At 45.2% G+C, this 25,073-nt stretch overlaps 1 protein-coding gene across 11 annotated transcripts in view; it reads right to left on the bottom strand.

The window, feature by feature from the left end:
* MSI2 (musashi RNA binding protein 2) overlaps positions 1-25,073 on the bottom strand; it is a 259,928-nt gene that overhangs the window by 225,859 nt on the left and 8,996 nt on the right. For 6 of the 11 annotated variants that reach the window (XM_087752379.1, XM_087752373.1, XM_087752376.1 and 3 more), the window contains exon 6: positions 16,133-16,201. The exons of 4 other annotated variants lie outside the window; for them this stretch is intronic. In XM_087752379.1, coding sequence (XP_087608505.1) covers positions 16,133-16,201 — 69 coding nt within the window. Of the gene's footprint in view, positions 1-16,132; positions 16,202-17,017; positions 17,079-25,073 lie in introns of those variants that run through there. One more of the 11 variants, XM_087752381.1, reaches the window with a different exon arrangement.

The following is a 25,073-nucleotide window of genomic DNA, read 5'->3' on the forward strand; positions in this document are numbered from 1 at the left end:
ACTCCTTAGAGAGGTCTGAAACCACCTCCAGGTGAGCATGTTGCTAGGAAAACCCACACAGCATCTTTAGCTCCCTAACAATAAAAGTGTTATCCGTGCCTTTCCCACGAAAGCTAGTAACAGCCCAAAGACGAGAAAGTAAGACTACAGCATTCCTCAGACACGAAAGGCAACACCGAGAGCAGGAGCGGAAAGACAGAGCAAGAGTGCAAGCTTAAAGCACGCAAAACTCTCACTGTAGCAACTGGATAATAATAATAAAAAAAAAAACCTCATTGAAACATTCAAATACATTTTTAGAAGCAGACTTGGTTCAGTCAAGTAAAGATTAAAAAAAAAAAAAAATGCAAAACACACGACCCCATGAGACCAAACCTTTTCTATTTCCAAGATCGCCTAAAAGAAATTTTACTTTGCAGATGATCAGTCATTACTCAGACCTGTAACAAGTAAACTCTTTTTTAAACAGAAAAACATCGAGAACAAAAAATGTGTATTATTTAATATAGTTTTCTCCCTTTTTCAACTATAGTCTTCCTCTCTCTTGTCCTCTATCCTTCCAAATCAGCCAAAAAAATTGGCTGACTAAAATCATGGCTCTGCATAACACTGCTCCCTCACTAAGCAGAGCTGGCAGCGCTTCCCTCCGGAGCTTGCAATGAGAATTCACGTTGCAAAGAACGGACCACTGTTCACTGCGTCTCCCTGCCACACGCCCTCCGAAAAAACAAAACCTCAAAGCACGCACAAAGGAAAAGCCCCCACCCGCTTCGGCAGCCAGCCGTCCCTACGTCACCAGCCATGACAGCAGCGCTGGCGCGAGCAAGCGACACGGTGCCCACTGAGTCCGGCGTGATCTGTACGCGGGAGCCGGCTGGCCCCGGCGGCAGGGCCGGATCGGGCTCTCCGCCTGCCGCTCCCCGCCAGCCCAGCCTGCCCACCCCACCGGTGACTGCCCAGGGAGCGCGGCCAGCGTCAGGGAGGCTGCCCAAACCCACTCAGGAGACCGCGGGCTCTCTGCTCCCAGCGGAAAGGCTCCAGGGAGGTGACCGGCACGGAGCCAGCTGCCAGCCAGCTCCACGGAGCCCTCCGGCACAACCCTGTGCTTTTTTGCTTTTCTTGTTTTAATTTTTATTTTAAGAGGAAACATTTATGGTAAGTATATTGCTCTCAATCACAATGGGAAAAGACTCCGGCTGGCAGGAAACCAAGAGCTGTGACGTTAAAAAACACCACTGCCACTAGTTTTGGCAGCTAAGTACACCCACATCACGGGCTAGGGGATGAGAACATTTGACCAGGACCCGGGATCCCTCCCTCAGCTGATGAGCTACAGCAGCCTTGGGAGAGCCACTTCGCTTTCCATACCCTCGCCCGCGGAGAGGCGGAACAGGCAGTACAGGACAGCCTCCAGTGGCACGCGAGCACAGCGAGAGCCCCCACGCCTCCACTCTCCGCGGGTACGTGCGGCTGTGCACCAGGACCTCAGCACCTCTGCAGACCAGGTCTATCCACCACCGGGCAAGCCGCCTGGTCACCACCATGCACATGAAACAACATCGCACGGGTTCACCCACCTGCGCTGCTCGCAGCTGAAAAGCCACCCCTTCTCTAGACGACGCTCTGTCACAAACTAAGATTAATTGAACAGCTGTCCAAGAAAGTCTGCTTTAAATAACCCAGATGGAAACTTGTGCAGATGATAAATTAAGAATAATAATCTATCCCTCGGCGGTGAGCACAGCAAATGTGTGCACACCTTGCCTTCGCACCCCTCCTGCCTGTCTGTACACACACTCGCAGCCCGCTTCCTAACATCTCAGCAACAGGCCCTTACTTGACAGGGAAGCATTGAAATCCAATTCTTGCTAGTCTGGACTCAATAGGTAGCCTTGAAAGAAAGCCACGTTGCTCAGGTGGATCTGCCCCAAGTGGCCATTTTTAAGCTGCGGAAATAGAGACATCTAAAAGAGCTGGTAATTGTCCCCAGAACTCAAAACACCACTACAGTTGAAAGAAATTCAACCACTGCAACAGAATAATCACCAGCCCCAAGTCAAATTGTTATTCTCCTCCCCCACAACATGCATGCTAAGTGCCCCCACAAGAGCATTTACCAGAGGCTTGTATTTGGCAAGTCAGCAAGCAGCCTTGCTACAGTTCATTAACTTTCCTCTCCAGACGTGTTTGGAAAGGTTCTCTTACTCATTTTGGTGCATGTGGCCATCCTGTCCAAACCCAGATCTTCAGCAAAAAGAAGTCCTCCCTTTAATGGTATGCTTCACTACCATAACTTCATCATCACATCATCTTGAAAAAGAATTTGCAGAATTTGCAAACAACTATTTTGCAGGTTGTTTTCCCTTTGGAGGAAAAGCAAGAATTGGAAAGGGTGGGAAGAGAGCAGATCCTCATTCCAAATTGCTATAATTCAGCTTAAAACTCTGCCATCCCCTCCTCCTGGCACGTACACCGCACACCGTATTGCACTTGAGGTTTCATCCCGAAGCGGGGTGTGCACACCTAGCACCTTCCAGGGTAAGGCTTCCACCTCACCACGCGGAAACCCTCTTCAATTTCAGGTCACAAGCAGCATAGCCGAGGACTGTAATAATCCTGGCAGGAATTGAACCAACTTCTGTCACTGATGGCTTTGGACAAACGACAAAACAGCAGAAAATTTCTGTGACGAAGGTCCCAATCCATCAAAGCAACAGAAGTTTAAGCACATGGTTGGCCCGAATTCACTGGAACAGCTCAAGCACTTGACTTCCGCACACACAAACCTTGGCAAAACTGGGAATTGTTTTATATCTGGGAGATGGGAGGGTATTAACAGCAGCTCCCATCTCACTTCTAACAGACATTTTCTTATTTCTGTCAATGTCATCAGAATTGAGTCAAATATCCAAAAGGCGTATTTACATGAAATGAATGGACTGAAAGAAGAATAATTCAAATGCTATTTTAAATCAGCTTGAGAAGTACCTATGTAAAGATTTCAAGACTCCATCACGACACTACCCAACAGAGACAAGGGAACAAATGTTAATCTAACACAAGATGTATGCACAGCATAAATCTCCACATTCATTGTGCAGAGACAATAACATCTTCCCACAGCTTATAACTGTATTTAAAATTCATTTATGTAAATTACAATAGCACACATATGATAAAATTGTTAAAGCAGAATGTGCCCTTTGCTCAAAACAAAAGGACTGACAAAAAAGATATTTTTAATAGTAATAAAAAATATCTATTTCTAGTTCAACTTATTTTAAAGTATATGCTCTCAATCATGCGCTATTAAATTTCCCAATTTATTATGAAGCCAAAGGCAACAAATTTCTGTTACGGAAGCAGTGAGAAAAATCACCAGGTCAGAAAAAAAAAAAAAAAAAAAAAAAAAAAGAAAAAAGACATTAAGCAGGCAGTCAAGTTTGATGAACAAGAAGAACGAAGGAAAAGCCTGCAATTACGTGAACTGGGAAGCGAGAGTTACAGCACTAAAGATAGCTAGCAGAAAAAGTGTTTAAAGCCTTCCCATAAGAACAGGCATTGTAAGAGAGACTCTGGGCTTAGGGAAAAAGATAATTTTAAAACTAATGTATCGCCCACCTTGTGGTTAGAGCATGGGAAAGCAGAACCCTTACATGAACCAGAGAGGGGAGAACGGACTTTATTGTGGGAGACTTCATTCAACTGTGTTTAAAAATGAAAATGCACAAAGCTCTGGAGATAATGCCAAGTTGTATCTGGTTCCAATGAATCTCTAACTCTGAACTCTAAAGCAAGGTATTAACTTACAACACACTCGCCCACAACATCGAAAATAGAAGCGTTACATAATTAGAACATGGTCGCACTGGCTAACGATGTCCGAATGCAGGCAGGACACTGCTTCCAGCCACTTCAGCAATTAACTCTTCCTTTAGAGCCACGAAAGCTGGCTTGTAGCTGAGCAGAGCCACTCATGGATATGTGCATTTACCAGCATGCAGTGGCTTTGTCAGAGAGACTGACAGGCTTATGCGAAAACTAAGCAGCTTTTAGAAAAACCCAGTGGGATCTAGTAAGCCTCAACCACAGTTTCTGAAGAGACAGTGTGCATGTGCAACTGCTCACACCAAAATTTTCCCATCGCAGTCCAAATCAGCAAGAGTAGCAGTGTACATTAAAAACTCTGACAATATTTCATCCACATGGAGCTGCTTCCCTTCAGATTCTTATTTCAATTACTCTGCATACAGTCATGCCCTAAATGCAATTTAAAAACATCAAATCAACAACGTCCATCAAGCACTGACCGCTTATTTCTGATGGTACTGGAGGCAGTGATGGGAAGTGAAAGACCACCAGCCAAGCCCAGGCTTCTCGCTAACCTTTTCTCAAGAGTCACGTCTCTCTGTAGAACAAGGCACGGGGATGTACACCCAGTCATGCAACACCTTCCCTTCCTCCCACCGCTATCCTCAAGACAGATTGGCATGGGGCAGATTAATAATGACAATTACGCTCACCAGATGCTAAGGAGACGCGTCTCTGAGTCACCAGACATGCTCAAAGACGAACACGCTTCCTGAAGCACCAGCTGAGGGAACATAATCAGAACTACAAGTACAAGAAGAATTAGCACAGCACAGAAGGGCAAATACTGGACCTAGTTAGAACAGAGTGTTAATTTTTCCATGGGAAATTAAAACATGAAGTTAGTATTTTCACTCTCAGGGAAATCTTCAGACCATTCTCCCCCCTCTGCCCACACCATAAAAGTAACTGTACAGGTTTCAAAAAAATAAAAAAGCGCTCCAGTTTTGGCTCCAAGTTCTCCCTTCCACATCCTAACACAAAAAGTGAGCACAGAGAAGAGCAAAAGACAGAGGGAAGCAATACGTTTTGCAATATTTTATCATCAAACATAATTTGGATTAAAAGTAGTTTTAATGGAAGCTCTCAAGCAGCCTTATCAAATGTGACATTTCAGCCCAGATTTCTCAAAAGCACTTCACAACAGAATCCTCGAGAAGTGCGATTAATTGTTACTCTCTCCATTAAACAGATAAGAAACTGAGGCATGGAGATCCTCATCCAGAAAGCACACAGAAAGACAGGATGACACTGAAAAAGAATTTTTAAAAAAGGAAAAAAAAAAAAGAAATCAGAAATTTTCTTTCCAATGGAACCACCACATCAACCAAGAAAGCAGTTGCTTTCATACAGCCAAGCCATTGGGCTTGGTACTTGCCATCAGCTGACGGTATAGTTTTGACATGGGAAAACACATAATTTCTAGCCTTTTAAAATAAAAAATCCGTTTGCATTTATACATCTCTCCCCATGCAAGCGCTATGCAAGTACCAACAGAGACACAAGACTAGGGGAATTTTCTGTGACACGTCCTGGGAAACACACAGCAGATAGTTTTTTGTTCCTTTCGCTTAGGAACTCTATTTTGGAAAAGTATTTAAAATAGCACACTTTGCCAGTTTTCAAAACAGGTATTCCTGGGGCTCTTCTTCCTCCTACACCTGAATTCACGCTACCTGGGTCGCTTCCACTACTTGCCCCTGGAAGCACAGCCACGCGTAACTCGCTGTCTACCACCACCGAGCGCTGCCGCTGCTCCTCCCTACCAGGCGGCTGCAGGTACTCCGGGGTACGTGGAACCACGTCCCGTTCCTCTCTCAACCCCAGCACGCGCGTTGGTGATCCTGCATCTCGCCACGCTTCCCCCACCAGCTTCTGACAACAAATATCTGTTTAAACCTAAAACCGGAAGCCTTAACTGTGACTAACTGAAGTGCTGGACCAAAGCAAACGGACTGGAAAGATTTATGACAAAGAGTTGCTGGACTTCTTCCCAGTGGTGAGGGATAAAAAGGTCAAGTAGATATTTGATTTGTGCTAGGACATACCACACTTTGCACGCCCCCCCCTCCAGTCGTGCCCGTGGACACTCATACTCCCCGAGTAGCTTGAACAGCAACTGCTTCAGAACAGAGGAACTACAGTATTGAAGAAGAAAAACACACCAAACTCACTCATCTGTCTCCAGCAAGCGCTGGAAGAGATTTGTTTAGCACAGCGTGCATCAGGATACATGTGCCCACATGAATGCCTGAATTAGAAAAAATTAAGCATTCATATGCATACCCATCTATTCCTAATACATTTTCCTTCACTGATTACATATTCCAAATGAAGGCAACAGAGGGAAGAACTTAGAGAAAAATTAATCAATCAGCTACTTGAGCCTTTTACGCTTTCACAAATAATCAAGTAATGGTGGCAAAGTATCATAGAGCATCTTCCCCATTATATGCAGGGAAAAGTATTCAACTCCGCATCATGATGAGCTGCAAAAGGTTGCGTTGCAGGGCAAGCTCCCCGTCCCCTCCCTGCTCCTGTGAAAATCATAACAGCGGGGAACAGAGGGAACAGCTTAAAGCCAGGCTAAAATTGTATTTTTATGCGTACGCACACACAGGTACCCACTTCAACTTTTCTACTTTTTTAATTTGAAAAAAAAAAAAAAGGAGCAGAAGGGGATTTAAAACAAAAAAAAAAACAAAAACCAAAACCAAACAAACAGAAAAAGCAAACATGCAGACAAGCTAACCCAGAGCATTGCCTGCGTGCACCTATGCACAGGCTCTTCTACAAGACAGTTTCTTCTAATGCAGTCCCCTTTTTCAGCCTCGGATGAGGGATGAATAGAAGACAACCCACGAGCAAGTGGAGAGGCTCCAGGGAACTATGACTTCTTGTTTGTTATTTGTTCACATCCCCAGGGTGAGATCCCACACCATCAGAGCTCCAACCCTCCTCCCCTGCAAGTCAAGCCATCCCCTGCACAGCCCCGTTAAGTTAGCCAAGAAAATAACAAGCTACATATGCTGTTTTATGGAAGCTGCTGTTACGTGATGAAGCAGAGATGGGATAACTTGCATCAGTATATTAAATTGGACTTTGTTACAGCATAAGTTGTCTTAAAGTGGCATTAATGGTTATGGAAAAATACTCCCTCCCCCAAATACATGAAAGGCTGATCAGACCAACTAGAGCCCTGCTTGTAATGCTGCTTATTTCACTTAAAGCCTTATTACAGTACCACAGTGCTGTTTCGCTTTTAGAGAGGGATGTCTTTACAGCATTAAAAAGGTCTTGTGTTTAATTAAATTAGCTGCACCTGTATATATTATGTGCAATAAATCAACTATAATTTGCTACCATAGGCGGCTATTAATTTTCCCTGTGTTATTTATTGCTCAGCATCGTTAGTACAAAGGCTCTTCCAGGATACAGTAAGAAATAGCAGTTTAGGGACCAAAAGCTATAAGTCATTTCGCTTTCCCCTCTCCCTTTTCCAGTGGTGTCAGTCTCATTTCTTGTACACTTCAACAAACACGAATATGTAAGAGATTCTGGCATCCATTATGTGTGTGTGTTCATACATATATATATAAAAAAAATAAATGTTCCCCACACATCTTGGTCTTGACTTCTATTTGTACATATGTAGTAGCAAAATGACACAGCCCAAAATGTTAAGCCCATAAATTAAAAAAAAAAAAAAAAAATTAAAACAAGCAAAATAAAACAACAGTTTTGGATTCTTTCTCCTTCATGTTATGCCGTGAAGGAACGCTGTAGTACTCCAGCTATGCCATGTACCATCTCTGAACACAATTTAGAGACTGACTCACCTAGGGACCATAGACTGCAATCCACCACTTTAGCAAATAGCAGCAGCTGACTGTATTACCAGCACTTGGCGATTTCTTTTGGTTTTTTTAGACACACAGACATACTACCGGATTTTGCACAATTTGGCTCACAGTCAAGATCGTGATGGTATTAGCAGCTTTGCTTCGTAATTTACTCACAATCAGAGTTTAGGAAGTAGTAGCTACTGGCATACAAGGCAGCAAGGGCAATACTTGCTTATGTTTGCAAAAGAAACTAAACGTATCCGTCCTGTCCGCCTCCCTACCTTTTTTCCCCTCACCCACCTCCTGCCTTCCTCCTAGCTAAGCCATCATTTAAAGTAGCAAAACCAAATCAAGGACCCAGGAGACTGAAAAACACCCAAGAGCACAGAATCCTCTACCTTCGTTCAGCATGCTACCAACGTGTTTGCAGAAAGCAGTCTCTCTGTACTGTTCTCTGCTCTTCATGTTTTGATTATTATTTTTTAAACAGCTGCTATAATGCACTGATGTTCACAATGCATTAAATACTTTCCCTGCAATATTTTTCAACTGCTTTAACTGATACGAGAATGTTATGCAACAGCTAATGTAAGAGAAGCTGTCTCGGTGAATGCAAAAGTATTCTGAGTGCTTGAGGTTGCTGCTAAATCACAAGTCTGCTCTAAACACACATATTTTGCAGTTTCTATTTGATTCCTAGACTTGGATCTGAAACATCTCAGTTCCTCCTCCCTTCTGTAATGTATGCATGTATTTTTTAATTATGTTATTCTTTTAAATAAAAATAATGGCTGACATTGACATAATAGGTGCTATGGCCTTCAGAAAAATGCCATCAGGACACATACAAGAAATCAGTGACAATCCTAGCCGGAGTGGAGAACAACTGCAAAGGCACCTACTTATGGAGTAAGGGATGAGGGAAAAAGTACTGGCATCCTGAATCACGCAACCCTTTGGCATGCAAAACCACTGCTGCTCTGTCTCCACAGAATTGCTGGTCTTTGCTGCATCCAGCGATCAGAGAAAAAACAGTGAAAAGCCTGAACTTTACTTACAAAAATGCAAAACTCAATACAGAAACAAAACAGCCCTTTCAGAAATGAGCAAGCTAAATTTCAAAAAAACTTTAGTCCAGCTGATAGATCTGTGGTTGCAAAGAGCAGGACTCCATCCAGGTGGAGCCAGAGCCAGCCAGCTGTGGTCTCTCCTACCGCACCTTCACCACCAGCTTCATCACTTTCCCACCACTGCGCTGGCCTTCTCTAACCGGGCCTCCCTTCCCCACACGGCCTCACGAGCTTCATTCATGAATGAAAACAGCCAACTCATCAGGCAAGCTCCGTCCTGGTCAGCCCTCCCGCTTCCCTCCCCACAACATTTTTTCAAAAACGTCTCTGGAACTAGCAAAGAAAACACACGTGAAAAGCTCCGGGCTGGTGGAGGAGCAGGAAGCACAGGCGGCGGAGACCTCAGAGAGCAGAGGAATGAACTCGGAGGCACGCATACCACACAAAGCCAGGGAGAGAGCACACTACAGTAAGAGAACTATTAATAAAGAGAAAAATTAAAAGGACATTCATGAGTATTACGAGCCAGATTGGAAGCTGGCACTGGATGGGGCTCCGGGAGGCCTGACATTAAACCCAAAAGAGATTATGTAACCTAAGCTGCCCAGTGATCATCTGTTCCCCTGGTTTGGCGTTAAAGCAGCAGCGTGGCTGGCGACCGGCTCCAGCAGGGACCCGGGCTGGGGACCACTCACTCCGCATCCTGTGCACTCCCGAGACTCACGCAACTGTCGTCCTCTTTGTGCATCAGGAACACACGCTGCATTATTCCCTTCTCCGCTGCAAGATCTGCTAACACACGTTTCCCGCAGCGAGTGACCAAAGAGCACACGTGCAGGGCTGAAGTTGGTTCTGCTCTGCCATTTAAAGGCTATATCCTGCTTGTAAATCCCTGCAGTAAGCACTGGAAAAAGCGAACCTGTTTCTCCATCTCTGAGGCATGCACTGCCCTGCACACAGCATCAGCTCCCATCCAGACGGACAAAATGAAAAACCCTCATTATTTTTGCAAAATGCTTCAGCCAAGGCAATATGCTCGGCTTCTCCACCTGCAACGCAAAGCAAGGGGAGTTTAAGAGGATTTGCCCTGCTCTCCCTGACCCAGAAGACCAACACCTACAAAAAGAAGGCATGCCCACTAGCTAATGGGGTCTTCCTCAGAAAGGCTCCTATTTCCTCCTGTTTTTTCACGGTCTGGGATCAACTGCTGTTCTACATAAAGTCATTAGAAAAGCCTGCCAGCCATTATCACCTCTTACCCCTCTTCCCACATCCTTTGGTGAGACTCAATCCAGCTAGGGAATGAAGAAAGGCCTGCTGCACACTGGGTGGTTTCCTTTAGTGGACACACAGAGCAGAGCGTCCATACGCAACCCGCCGTGCCGATGGGACAGGACACTTAGGAGAAGTCACTACAGAGCAGCAGCCTCCTCTCCTCGCCTCTCTTGACTGAGCTAACTGCAGGACGCAGACATTTTCATCAGCCCCTGCTTCATTTTAAAGATAACCTGCAAAATCTACAACACACAGAAACACCCTCCCTAACTGAACCCAGTAGTGGAAAGAAGCACATCTTAAAAATTAAAATAAGAAGCAGCTACTACATGTGTTCAGAATAATTTCTGCAGGCTGGTGCAGCCAGACAACTGCTTAGGACTGCACTAACTTGGGGCAAGTGCTGCGAAAGTCTGTGCCGCCGCAGCTCTCCAAGCACCCCCTCTCCCCCCCAAACCAACCGGCAAGCCTTGACCTTCGCGTCTCGTTCTGGCGGGAAAGGTCAGTGATATAATAGCTCCTCGTTTATCAAGCCTGAATACCAATAACTTTGTCACCTCCGAGAATTAACAACACGAGAGCTCAAAACCCACTTTATTGGTTACGTCAAAGGCTGGAAGACGCTGCCCGAATCCTGGCGGAACGGCAGAAAACAAAAGTGGTCTCAGCGTGAGCAGGGAGCAGGGACTTGATTATCTGCAATTAGCGAATCGATGATTCTCCAAGACACTGATTTAGGCCAGCACTTCTTATTAGCAATAGTCAAGGAAAGCACAAGGGCAAATTGCATCAGAGCCAAGCCCAGCTCCCAAATACTGTCTCGTTTAAAAATTAATATATAACTTCGCAAGGACTCAGATACATATGCACAACAGCATTGCTTAGATCAGCCTGCCAGGTACAAGCTGAACCTAACCATCAGATAGGTGGCCCTAGTCACTAGTCACTACCACCATGGAAACAAGTAATTTTATTACTTTGCTCCAAATACATCGGTATCTTGGGTAGTCAAGATGTTAACAGCCCACTCCTGAGAGCATGTGCACATTTAAGTAACTTTGCTGGTGTTACAGGTCCACACCCTCACTGCGGGGTGGAAAAGGCCGAACACGAAGCTTAGTGAAGTCCCTGGGAAGACACCCACCGGCTTTGGATGAGGCCCTTCTGTTTTTAAATACTTGATGTAATTTTGTCTTGTAACATTACACAAGAACACAGCTGTATATTTAATCTCAGAGTTAAACCATTAATTTGCAAATTACAATTTAGTAATACTCCCTATTAATAATGCCATTACATGGGTTATGTTCACTTTCTATCTGGAAGTTTAAACACAACAGGTCTCGCTCAAACAGCTTAAAATTAAACCATTACATCCATTTGAGATCAGGCACAAAGACAGGTATGGTGTAAAATATACACAGCAGACAGCTTGAGTATACATTTTACTTTCATTTGCCTGAGATGTTTGTGCCAAGAATCCACTTGAGCCTGCTCTTCACTCAATTAGGGAGAAAAATTTGTTTTTAAAATGATTAAAGGCATAACACTGCCCAGTGTCATGTACCCTCCAATAATCTTCAATTTGTGTGACTGTCTTTGAAACTGTATCAGAGCAGTTTTATCACTCACAGCGTGTATTTTTGGTTTATTAATCCCTACACTTCCAGAGGGGTTACTGGAAGAAAAGGAAAAAGAACTTTAGCCCATTTATTTTAAAATAAAAACAAATTAAAAAAGCTGCAACATTTAGATATTTTAAGTAAGAATCAGGCAGGCTTGAACCCTGCTGCAGAGCAGCAAGAGAAGTTTTGATTTATACACTAACATGATAAAATTAAAAAGGCCGAGTCAGATTTCAACACCGTTACTTAATCGGCTTTCTGCATAAACACCTCAAGAACAATGCAGCGATTTACAGACCGATCCAAACAGCTCCGGTGCAGACCCAACAGGCCACGCTGCGCAGAAAGTTGCTTAGTTATGCTTTTATCGAGACAAAAGGACAGGCGCCTTCGTTCTTCCCCTTCGCAAGCCCAGATAAATTCCAGCCCTGAAGTACAGGAAATTAAAACAGAATAATAAACTAAGAAGAAACGCTTCCACTGGGGAAGAAAATCCCGATCCAGTGCTCATGCCCTGCAAAGAGTTAAAGCCTGCAGCCCCAGCCATGCCTCCCCAGTCCTCCTTGGCCCCGGGCCCCACTGATTTTAGCACAGCTGCTACCTGCCGCCACGTCCCCTCGGTAGCAACGCACAAGGGGAAAGTGCAATTTTGAGCTTCTCTTTTCATCTCTATGGTGACAAAAAGCTCCGCGGAGGGAAATCAGGGTGCCTTCCACTCAAAAGGTTTCTCATTTTCAATGACTGCCTTTCACAATATTTTAATTAAATCTCTGGTGGGGAAGCTTTAAAGAAAAAAAAATTTTTTTGCAGATTGTGGGGCTCATTTACAACAATAGTTCTAGTAAAAAGGGGGGAAAAAAGGTACTTTAGGCATTTTCAAAATAGAAAGAAGCTCTAGTTGGAGATGTAAGAATAAATCTACCAGCTGCAAAGTTTTACGAAACCAGCACGTGGAGGGGCCAAAAAGTCTTTCAATAACAAAAATGTTCTGTTGCATGTCTCTCGAATTTTAGCAGAGGTTGAAGGACCGCACAGGAAAGCGCCCTTTCCCAAGGGAGCTGAGCACAGGCCAGGCACGAGAGAGGCATCAACAGGAGGGCAGGTTCTGGAGAAGCCCCTTGGTTCCCCTGAAGCACTGCACTTGGCAAGTCAGAAGATACAGCAGCACATTGAACTGATGGCATTTGAAGACTACAGTATAAAGGCAAAGTCACGGCATTTATCTCTGTTTTTAAAAACCTCAGTTCACTGCTACCAACAAAACACAGAGATGCCCATAACCTCAAAGGAAGGGGCAAGTCCATTCTGCAAACCTGCTCATACCACCGCTGAAGGAGAGCATGCACAAAGTGCTTTCAGTTTTTCCCCACAAAACACATTTAGCATCGGTATCTTCTCCCAGCAGGACATCCTATAGAAAGCAGTATGCCCGCCGTCCCTAGGCTCGGACCCATTCTTTCTGCAACCACCCCACTCTCTGAACTCTCCCCATGGTGCATAACCTCAGCCCATGTGAGCTGGGGACACCGGCACCGGCAGAGCCCGGTGCCCTCCTGCCACACGGCCCCTGGAGATGGCAGGGCTAGCACGGGCACTGTGACGGGCCAGCAGCCCTTCCTCCCTCCTGGCAGCAAGACGCGTGCCAGACACACACCACCGCTGCTAGAAGCCCAGGCCACCGAGCAGGCGGTGCTCTCTTTGCAGAGCAAACCTGCAGCCCTGCCACGAGGAGCCCGCACTCAAAGCAAGGGCTGGTGAGTGCTCCTCAGGAAAAGCCCGTCTAATGTAAAAGGGATGGAACCACTGAAGAGGCGCTAGAAAGCCTGGATAAAAATAGCTGAACACATCCGGAAAATCAGAAAGTGGTAGAATGCAGGAAGATCAGCTTGGGAAACGGTGGTTCTGGAGGAGAGCCCTAACAAAGGTCACTAAAAGCCTCGCAGACCAAAACACTTTCTCTAGGATGCCCGTTTCAATAGCAAGGCAGAAGCAGTTTAGCGTGCTAAAGAGGCATAGTGTAGAAAAACGGATGACTCTGCAATTAAAGCCTACAAACGGCGCCAAGAGATCCAAGTGTGTTAACAAATGTAAAGCTCCTGACAAAGCACTGCAACTCCCATCCAAGCTCTCTTGTATAATGTGGCAATAATACCACCTCTTTATCTAATATAATTGCTGAAAGAACATATTCATGCTGCAAGGTGTGGTGAACTCCTTAGAAAGCAGGCTCTGTGACAGCACAAAGTTTTCAAGTAAGACACAAACCAAGACAAGCATGTCGTTAATTATTTTTTTAAAGTTTAACAGTCTACGAAAGTAAAAAGCAAAGTCTAACTAGACATGGGAAAAGAAATATTTTCATCCTCTTTTTAAAATAAAAATTTAGGTGCAGGGAGATGCAATGATACAACAGCCTGTAACAGACCAGCCCAGAGCCCCTGAATCCCAAACCGGTGCCTTTGTCACCGCGCTCAATAGAAAATACAAGTTATTCAGCCAGGCTGGCCACTTATCCAGCATTCCCGCTTGTTCGCTGGAAATTGCTATTCTAGGAGCTATCCAATCTTTAACGACTTCTGGACTAGTCTGCATCTGATTTCAGGGCAAAGGCCAAGCCAAGAGGGAGACCCCGCAAGGAACTCCTTCCTCCAGCTCTCAGTTCGTTTTTAAGGCCGTCTCAAAGATGAAAACAAAATGTTTTAGTGTTCACAGGGGCTAAATATCTAGAGTTCTAAAATGAAATACAATGTCCTTTCAAAGCCACTGATGGGCAAAAAGTATGTTCTTTAAAATAAAACACCAGGGCAAGGGTGGGAGTCATTCAGGACCAAAGGTTTCTTTTAAACTGACACAAAACAGAACTGCCTGTTTTTCATATAATTTTTTTTTTTTTAAATCATAATCACTGCTGCAAGTCCAGCTACCCCTGTACGTAAAACCCTTTCCACATACATATTTTCCTGGGGGAAAAAAGGCTTATCCCCACAAAGGAGTATGAAATAAATTGCTTTACTGAAGGTTAATAATATCCTGTCGCCGTGGTAAAAGACTCAATTACAAAACCTTCAGAAGAGCTCCCAAGGAACTCATCTGCCTGCAGTGACAGAGGCTTAAATAGCCAAAATACACAGAAAGGCTAAGCACTTCCCAAAAGAGAGGAAAAGGGGAAAAAGATGGGGGGGGGTTAAGTAAAAAACCTGGAAATTGGACACTCAAGGTTATAAAAAACCCCTAACGCACACACACACACACAACCACAATTCCTCTCTGCACACACGCAATTCTCTATAATCTCAGCAAGAATTATGGCCTAGGGAGACCAGCACTAATTTTAGTATCAGATTTATTATGCAGCAGGGAGCAGAAATCAGTCAGGCCCGTCTCTCACTCCTAATGGGCAGAACTAGATCACGCTCCGGGAAGACTCTACTGAAGAATAGCTCAGGCCTGGTGAAAAACAAAGCCCCTGGGGCTCCCCGAAGCACAAACACACTGCGTTCTTAGAAGCCACAATAAAACACAATGATACTCCTCATTTCTACAGCGCTGCCTGCCAGAGGATCCCAAAGCACATGAATTAAAGCTTCCAGCACGCCTGGCAGAGGAGCCTGCAGCAGTGAGGGAGGACAGCACGGTCTTCAGGGTATTCTGCTCAGGACCCAGCAGCCCGGGCTGCAATCTTTCCTCCTCTACAGACGTGCTGTACAGGCAAGTCCTCTGCTTGCAGAAGGGCAGCACCGTTTCACGGGCAGAGGGCTGCTGAGTGCATGCAGGGTGCTCAGAGCTACAGCAGCAGTGGTGGCTGTAAAAGCAGCATTTCACAGCGATGGAAGCAGACGCAGAGGTTAAGCGCTGCTCAGAAACAAGCATGGAGTGCTGACTTGCCAGCTCCAGCTGCCTCCCCTTACCACACGGAAGGCAAGCACCCAAGTTCACCAGCACACCTTCACGCACAGAGCCCTGGGTTTCAGCACTGCTTTGTGCTGCTACATACCCACAAACACGGAGAGCCTCCCCCAGAAATTAATCAAACCCTAGCAGAGAGCAGTTCTATATTCATTCCTTCCCCTTCTTGCCCCATACTACAGTAGCTGACTACAGGTTTTGAAGCATCAGTCAGATGTCGGATGGGCATGCTGCATTCAGTCTGTTCTTCTGGGCACTCACCCCTCCATCTTAAACCTTTTATAGCCTACCTCCGCATCTGCTTCTGCGCCCCTCAGACTTTGAGCACCACTAGCATCATTCTTAAGATGCTTCAAATGCCCAGTGAAACCAGGCCTATTACGAACAACTGTTTCTAATAAGCCAGTATTAGCTACAAAAGCCCTTTACAGAGGGTTTTCATGACTGACTCACACCCGTCTCCAATGATGCAACACTAAGGCAATCTTCGCACATAGCTTCGTCACCTTGTGGGGACTGAAGAAAATGCAGAGTTACTCACACAGCACCGGCCATGGCACAGCCGGGATGTCAGCTTCTCAAACCCTGCGTCTCCTCTCTTCACCAACACCTGGAAACACGCGGGACAGCAAGTTCAGAATCACCCTCTCCGAGGCACCAGCAATTCCCACTGTTTCGAGTATTGCAGAACACAAGAGCAGCACTTCTGTTTTCCACATTCATAAAACAAGGGTGATGACAATCTCTTCCCTCATCTCCATATGATAAGAATAAGGGTCAGATTTAAACTAGCTTAAGTCATTTCAGCACATAAGTCTTTCGTGAAAGTAGGATGCTGATGTCTCCAGGAATGTAATTGAAAGTCTGTGGGACATACATTTTGGATAAAACTTTTCCCAGAGCCAGTTTTTCATCGGCAGCTCACTAAAATGAAGGCTAGAAACTTTCAAAACATCACTATCTCATTTTGATTTCAAATAAAGGACAGGCAGGCACACATCTCCAAAAACTCCATTGCCTACTTCTTTGCATAGCTAGGCACTTCACTAGTAGTTTTCCGGTTTGGTTTTTGAAATGGCCTTGACTGTATTAGGCAATTTAGGAGCTTTGCTTTGACCTGCTCTAACAGAAGTTAGTGGTTAACCCCTGCTAACTTCACATGAAAGCAAAGACAATCATCACTGAGAAATTCAGAAAAGTCCACCAAAAACATACATGGTCAGTTGTAGTTTTTACCTGGTCCTACTTCAGTGCTAGAGCAAACAAAAACAGATTTAGAAGTTTTGGATTCCTCTGCATCTATTTTCCTCCTTCAAAACAACTGTTTTTTGCCTCCAAATTTCAGAAAAAGGGAAAAAAAAAGTATAAACAGTTTCCTGTCCAACAAGAGCCTCCCCTACCCAAAAATCACCCACAAACCAGTTACCTTCTTAAGGCCCAGCCTTAGCCCTGGACTAGTCACGTGCTGCTCAGTAAGAGATCACAGGACTTCTGGCTCCTATCTCATTTCTCCCACTGATCCCCGTAACCCTGAGCAGGTGACTGCAATGGAAATGACGAGAATTAGAAATTGCCTTCAGGCAGTGCACACACCTGCCTCAAAACCACGAAGAGCGGGAGAGCAAGGAGCAGGAAAGACAGCAAGCAAACCCTAGTAACACTGGCCTGGACCAAGTAAACTTAAACCATCTAAGCCTGTGCCTGTCTTGGGATTACTAACCTCACTGCAAAATGCCAGAGCTCTGCATATACTGCTCCTTCTACCACTCTGGCTGCCAAGCAGCAGAAAGTCTCTCACTCAAAATTTCTTAGGGCAGCGGAGACATAAAAGCCTCTTTACAAAATGGGCACCAGACTACGGTTCAGGAATGCCACGTCAGATTTAGTCACTGGATTGTACCAGCAGTGCAAGCTCCCCTTCTGCAGAGCAGCACCACGTCATGTGCGCGGTCCTCCAAAGCGCCCAGCAAGTTCACCAGAAACTACTAGGTAGTTAATACTGAGGACTTCAGATCTTTAGGCCTGCCAAGCAGCAGGAAAAGAATCTTGCATACAGCCACCAAATTACATCTTCCTCCCTCTGCCTCTTTACAGCCCAGAGCACATTTTCACCTGCATAACCAGCACCAATAATCAGGCCGAGCAATTCAGGACTTGCTCTCTGATCTCTGTTCCACCTCAAGAAGCGCGTGGCAGCATCCATTTGTCTGCCTTGATCCAACGATCTCCAGCTCTCGGCCACACAGACAAACAGGTGCTGTTGTCCTTCTCTCAGCTGCAGGAAATCCAGAACATTTCAAGGAAAAAAAGGGAGGCACCCTCCAAAGATGAAGGGCTGCACCTGCCGAAGACCTCTAAGAACATTAAGAAACAGCAAAATTTCTTTTGACCACATCCACGTAAGATGCTTACCCTGTCAACTGCATTCCTTCAGCTGCAAGCTGGATGAAACAAGGTTATGTTTTCTGTGAGGGTACTTGTCCTCTCCCACCTTTTTCTTTCCCCATCATTTTCAAATGAATTGGCATTTTATTTTACTTTCCACATATTGCAAGAGATCAGGATTACACAGCATCAGCGGAATAACATTCTGCACACACTCTCATCAGCTTCATGTGTTCAGATGACAGTGATGGGGACTATAAAAGCATGAAGACAGATAATCACTGCTTATGTCTGCAATTATAGTTCCAATAAAGTTTCTTCATGGCTCTTTAGCATTAAAGCCTTCGGACTGGTAACTAAATTGCTTTAATTTTTTTTCTATTCTATATTTTGTTCTTTTCCTATTGCATACACATAGTTGATTGAGAGAGAAGAGAAATGCCCCTACTAAAATATCCACTGGAGATACCTACAAAACAGAGGTCCAGAAATCTAAACTGACTTCTAATAACTACAACAAAATCAAAGCCATGCTCACAAAACTTCGGGGGAATCATAACTATGGAGGACTTTCAACTATCATTTTATTTGATCTGGAAGATTAATGACATAGAGGATGTGACCAGACAAAAAACACAGGAAAAAAAAATTAAAATCACACAAGATGATCACAACTCCCTCTTCATACATAAATTGCCAGGCACACCGCATGCATAACCTGCTGCTTTGATCACAGGAATTTAAAGCACAAAGGTACTGTGGCAGGCGACTCTCTCCAGGTGCTTTTCACCGCCATCCACCCACCCCTGGGATCCCAGGCCGGCTAGGGCAGGAAATCCCCGCTCGGCAGGCAGAGGGGGAACAGAGGCACGCAATTACAGTGCAGCCTGTCTCCGGCGCTGCGCTTCGCACTGGAAGCACGTCAGGACACACTCCTCATCTGCGTAAGGAGGAGGAACCACCGCAGCCATCCCTCCAAGCCCCAACAGGGAGGAACGACAGGCCACACAGAGAGAAACGGGTACAGTCCTGCAGCACAAAGGAGAAAGCCAGCTTCCAGGAGCTGGACCACGGGGGCGGAGGAGCGTCCGGCATGGCTGAGCGCCCAGCTCTGCCGGGAAGAGAGGAGCCAACGCTTATCTGGAGGCAGAGGGACTCCAGGACACCTGCAGCTTAGCATGCTTCCTCCTCTCCTCTCGTTACTGAGGGCACCAGGATCGACCCTGCATTGCAACACACCACTGAGCCCATTTAAATCCACTGCCAGTCTCCCCCCTTGCCTCCCAGCGCACAAGCACTGCGCCCCAGCCCCCACGTTGGTTTGTAACCACCATGTGACCGGCATTAGCCATAATTCATACCATAAACTACCTTTCACATGCTGCGGCCTAGCGCCCTTATCTCGCTTCCCCCTCCCCGAAGTCTCGCCTCGCCGCCGCTGTTCGGAAACCCCAGTGTACGGCAGGAACCTCAGGACTCAGCAGTTACAACCTCCACCACAAACCAAAGCACTGGCACTCCAGTCAGGGCCTCCCTTATAAATTTTCCAATCAAAAGTCGTTAAAAAACAAAAAAACCTCAGTTTAACCCCTCAAAGACAAGTCACATAAAGAGCCAGCAGCGTACGATACTGCTTCGCTTCACACACTTCCTTCCCAACGTCCAGGGACGCTGCCAACATCTCTTTCAGACAGAGGCAGCCGTTTACCATGTGGTACCCAACCTGGGCGTCAGGAAACGGCTGTGTTCTCTGCCACGCTGAGATACTTTGGATAATGCCCCGTTGCCCCTTTTTCCTCCGACCCTTGCCTCTCCAGGCTCAACGGCAGTACCAAGCCCATCAGGGCCTTGTTTGGGTTCCCGCACGCTACATCAAGAAAGACCAAATTCTTACTGATGGCGATGCTGTGCTTCCTCAGTGGTCAAACCCAGCTAACGGTGGTCCTGGGACATTATCACAGCAGGTTTTACAAGGGGATTTTGCACCAAGTACTATTTGAACAGGGTAGGGTTCAAATGTTCGGTATGCTGCGTATTCAGCAGGCCACCCATCCAGGGCTGGAGTTACAGAGTCGACCTACAGAAAGCAACTGGGGAGGAAGACGAGGTGTCTAGTATAAATACATCAATCAAAAAAAACCCCAAGACACCTTATACTAGAGACTTTTTGAGGAGAGCGAGCCCCAAGTGCAAGAAGCCAACATCTTTCGCCATAGTTGGCTCAGTGGGGCTCGGTCGAGTCGCACATGAGAAACCTCCCAGGGATCCTCAGGACATGGCAGAGAGCAATGGCCTGACACCATCCAACACGATGGTCGGTAGCAGCCCCACACCAAAAGGTGGGGCAATACCCCCGTGTCCTCAGAAAATTCCTATCATATTTCACATCTCAGCATTAACTTCAGATTTCTTTTCCATGTTTTCTGTTCCCTTCCACAATTCACCGAGCACACAGCGCTGCTATAGGCTTTGTAGGTCGGCCAAATACAACACCAGAAGTAGGCAAATTTCACCAGCAAATGAACATCTTTATACTTATTTACAACATTTTGCAAACCTTTGGCAAAAGGATAAATGCACTATGTATGTATCAGGCTCTATGCACAGCTCGGGCTCAGAGCAGGGAATAGCACCAACACATCTCTGAACATAAATGATTGATAACATGGCCGAGTGGAAAACTGTACAGAAGTCTCACTCTTTCAGCAAGCACTGCAGAAAAATCACTAGCAACGTCCCCTTCAGCAATACCTTTTTCCAGCAGTGCAACGAACAGCAAACCTGCTGCCAGTGCTGACGGTTCGCAGCAGACAAGCTTTTGCCACAAACCAAGCCTCCAACTCGGCTGATACCTCTCAGTCCAGCGGGATTTACGAACACTTGGGACAAATCCTCAGCTCCTTGCAACCTCTTTACACACCTCATCAAATCACCCTTCGGGAAGATTTGTGAACAATGTTTATTCAGCAATTGTTATAAAACCCTCTACCGACTCCCTATCTAGCAGGCATTCTGTTTCCACCAGCATTCAGGAAGCTGAGAGTCTTGCCAGCACTTCACAATCCCTATTTTAAATAAATCAAATTTTCAAAACGCTTCTTCACCCTGTGCTCCTCACCTTCTCTTTGATGCAAAATTGACCCACAGAACAACATAAAGATAAGCTCAGAGCCAGGGATACCAAAACACAAATTAGAACAGCACAGCGCAGGTTTGGGGACACCGCAGAAGAATTTTGTATCCTCTGGGCAACACCAGCACTCCCAGCAACCCAGCCCTGAACCACGAGGACTGGAGCTGCACCAGGACCCTGCCCACATTCTCAGCCAAGGAGGCCTTGCTCCAGCCATATCTTGTATGGCACATACAGAGGAAAATAAAACCAACAGGACTTAACTTCAAACCCTGGGAACTACTTAATTCACTAGATATTAGTTTCTTTCCCCCACCCCATCATTTTCCCTCCCACCTGCCAGGCCACCTCATTACTGTCACTCTGCATCAGTTCTTGCTACAGTAGTTTTCTTGGACCTTTGCCCCTTCAGTCAGCTTGAAACCTCTTCCCTATTGTACATCAGAGTCAATGGGAAATTAATGCAAGTCTTTGCTGGGGGAAGGGAAGGGCAGAGGGAACGACACTTTCTGCTGCTGTCAATACTTCTTTTCCTTCACCCTTCTTGCCACGTACACTTCACCAACATACTAAGAAGCCTTGTCCACATTTAACTGTGCTCACTGAGGTCTCTGGAACTATTCCTCCTGTGTAGTATTGCCTAAGTCTTAGTAGGGTAGGGTCCTTCTTTATAACACAAAGTTCCCGAAGTGCAATCTTAATACTTAATTTAAGCTTACTCAGTCACAACAATACACCCAGCTGCAGATGTCCCAGCACGAGGAACGACTGAGCAGGGGAGATAAACTTCCTAACATTCTTCAGATTTTCTCTGCGCTCAAAAAATAAAGGAAATATTTTCAACAGGAGAGCAGCAAAATGCCACAGTTTAGCAGTAACTTATTAATACCGCATGCTCATCCGACTACAGAGATTCACATTAACTTTCAAATTACTCAGCAAACCACAATTTCTACAGCCATAATATCTTAGAAACCTAAGCCACGTTGAACACTACTCACATAGTTTACAGAATTATTCCAGTGACTAAGGCAAATAGAATGTGTGATTGCAGGGCTAGAGACTAAATTAAGCTTAGACAATGATTTCTTTTTTTTTTTTTTTTTTTTGAAAGTCTGATGCTACACTGACCTTGCAATCACTTTTTTGAGGAAACAGCAGATTAATATTTTCTTGTGAGTGAGATCCTCTGGTGGAGGGGGGAAAATGAGGGAGATGAAACTGGCTATGTCTGAAAAAGTAGTGATGGGACTGACCATACACAAAGTCCTGTCAAATACACAAAGTAATCTTTTAATCTTTTTCTGCTACAGACTCCACAGTTCAACAAAGCATTTAATAATATGGTTTTAGTCCATCCTGATTCAGCAAAGCACTTACCCACATGCTTATGCCAACTTAAGTATATGCTTAAGTGCTTTCGCACAATAGGGACAGAGAAGATTCAGGCCCTGCAGATGAACCATTTTCTGAAACAAGCCATTTTTTCCTAAGATGACTGGCTCTATTTACAGCTTCTCCTCCCTTTATAGCATGACCCAAAATGTGTTTAAAGAGAACACTAAAATACAATTGAAAAGTCAAATAACTATTAGGAACAGCAAAGACATCTATGCATGGCTTAATGAAATGGAGGAGTTGCTCTTTTTCCTTCTCAACATAACGTATACCTTGATTTACACACACCACATTACCCTGTTTCAATGCTCTCCTCTAAAAGTAAGTTACAAGTTCCCTTAATGCTTTGGATTTCACAACATTTATGAGACTATCACCAGAGTCAACAGGCTAAAAAAAGAATCCATTAGCATTAACTGGCCTGTCACTGGCAGTGACAAATAAATGAATTTGATGGTTTTAGATCAGTCATTAGTAGACCTACCCCCAGGCTGATAAAGGCTCAGCACTTTGCAGACGAGATGTACTCAATCTGGAAGCAGAGAGGAATGCACAAGGGTGCTAGCTTGCTGCTCTTCTTCCATTTCCCTGACCTCCCTCATTTCGGACCCTTTTCTGGCATACGCAAGCAGCAAGGTCTCGGTGCAGAAAAGTTACCTGGTAAACACCATTAAAAATAATCCAACAATACAGAAAAGCAGGGGGGATGTAGAATCCCCTTTAAAAAAAAAAATCCCAAGTTAGATGATGTTCAATTTTAATTTTTAGTTAGCAGTAAGTCAAAGGGAAGGAAAGTACATTAGGGCTATTCTTAACATGAAAGACGTCCTTAGGCAATGATAATGGAAATACATACATCTTACACAAGTACAAGACAGTCTGTGGGGATTAAGGACAATGCGAGCAATCTACCTGAGTGGTTGGGGAGAAGAAATAAAAGTTTACATCTCAAAAAACAATAACATTACAAAAATCCAGCTCAGCTCTTCCTTCTGACAAAAGTCACTGCGCTCCACAGAACGCCTTGCACAGCCACTTTTTACCCTGGCTGCCAGCATCCAAGAACAGAGATTATGCTCTGCCTCAAACAGATCGCAGAGAGCAAGAATCTGAGCCCAAGAATAATGGGTTTCAAAACCCTGATCCTCCACTACCTGAGAAGACCTGGGTTGATTAGCTGAGACTCAGACTCATCAACTTTTCCATCTGATCATCCAATGCCAGAGGGAGACAAATTCTAGGAGCGGTTCACCCTGGACGACAGATCTACATCAAGGTTGGTTGAACAAGATACCTGAACACTGGCCATCAACCACAAAAAGAAATCCCTCCTATCGTCTGGTAAGGACTTCATATTACTCTATATGTAGAAGATACAGCAATATTATTAAGGTACACATCTATGCCCAATGCTAAGAGCAGGAAATACTTCCTCTCTTACTCCGCCCAGACCTGCAGGGGAATTTTAAAAAAGAAGAAGAAAAAGAAAAAACATAGGGAAAATGTCTGACCTTGCTGCTCTTTACAGCCTGGCGGGGAAGGAAGGGTGGCAGGAAAGGAAGAATCCCGAGTTCTGCTAGTGTGTTCGGTTCACATTCTTTTGAAAAAGACTTCAAAGTCTACCCAGTACTTAAAATAAGATGGGAAGTAGTGGGACTAACCTGGAGGAGTTTACAGGCAGAAGCAGGGGAGGAAACAAACAACAGAACTCTTGATTTTCAAGGTCCATCATTTGCTTTGGAATAAAATCTCTGCTACTCTGGCTCACGCTTATCAGGCAGCCAAGGGACACAGACACCCCACCCACAGTTAACTTAATTGGAATCAGACATCCAAATCCACTGGTTAGCTTTAAAAAAAAATATCCCAGGTTAGCCTGGGTGTTATTCCAAAAGGGCATGCCCTCCATTTGCCACCCTGGAACAGCCAGCTTCACGTGGGTTTAACCAGGGGTGACTCAAATGAAAGGAGAGTTGTTGACACACTTTTTTTACCAAAGAAGGAGGAACAGATGTGCACAACTGCACCTCTTACAGTCCATGTGCCTGGCCAGGCAGGAAACCAGCTAGTCCACAGACAAGGCACGCAGTTTGCAGATACATTGACTGACAGGAGCACAGAGATGGCAGAACCAGTTATCGGTCCTGCACCATCCTCTGTTAGATTAAAACACGTCTAATGAAAGCACCAGTATTCAGCATCACCATCTGACTATCAAACAAAAGGCTTCCCTCACCAAATGAAGACCTTTTGCTATTTTGTGACCGAATGGTCACAGAATATTGTACCCAGCCCACACAGATTAGATCCCAAATTAAAATATGCAATCTTGACAACGACCCCCTCTACTCTGGGTCATCAGCAGACAGGACACCGGACACCCAGCACACAGCCCACGCCAGCGAGCTACAGGAGCAGCTCCAGGAGCTAGCAGCAGTAGTTGGCTTGCCCTTTTTATTCAACAGCTGCTGAAGAGGATGCATAGAGACTATAGGCAGTGGGTCACATACACAATGCTAATGAACGCTGCTGAATGCTACTACAAGTAGTCCCAGCTTGTTGACTT

Source organism: Nipponia nippon, unplaced genomic scaffold, assembly GCF_047370975.1.
Source record: "Nipponia nippon isolate SJK-2023a ecotype South Korea unplaced genomic scaffold, ASM4737097v1 scaffold_15, whole genome shotgun sequence".
NCBI classification, from domain to species: domain Eukaryota; kingdom Metazoa; phylum Chordata; class Aves; order Pelecaniformes; family Threskiornithidae; genus Nipponia; species Nipponia nippon.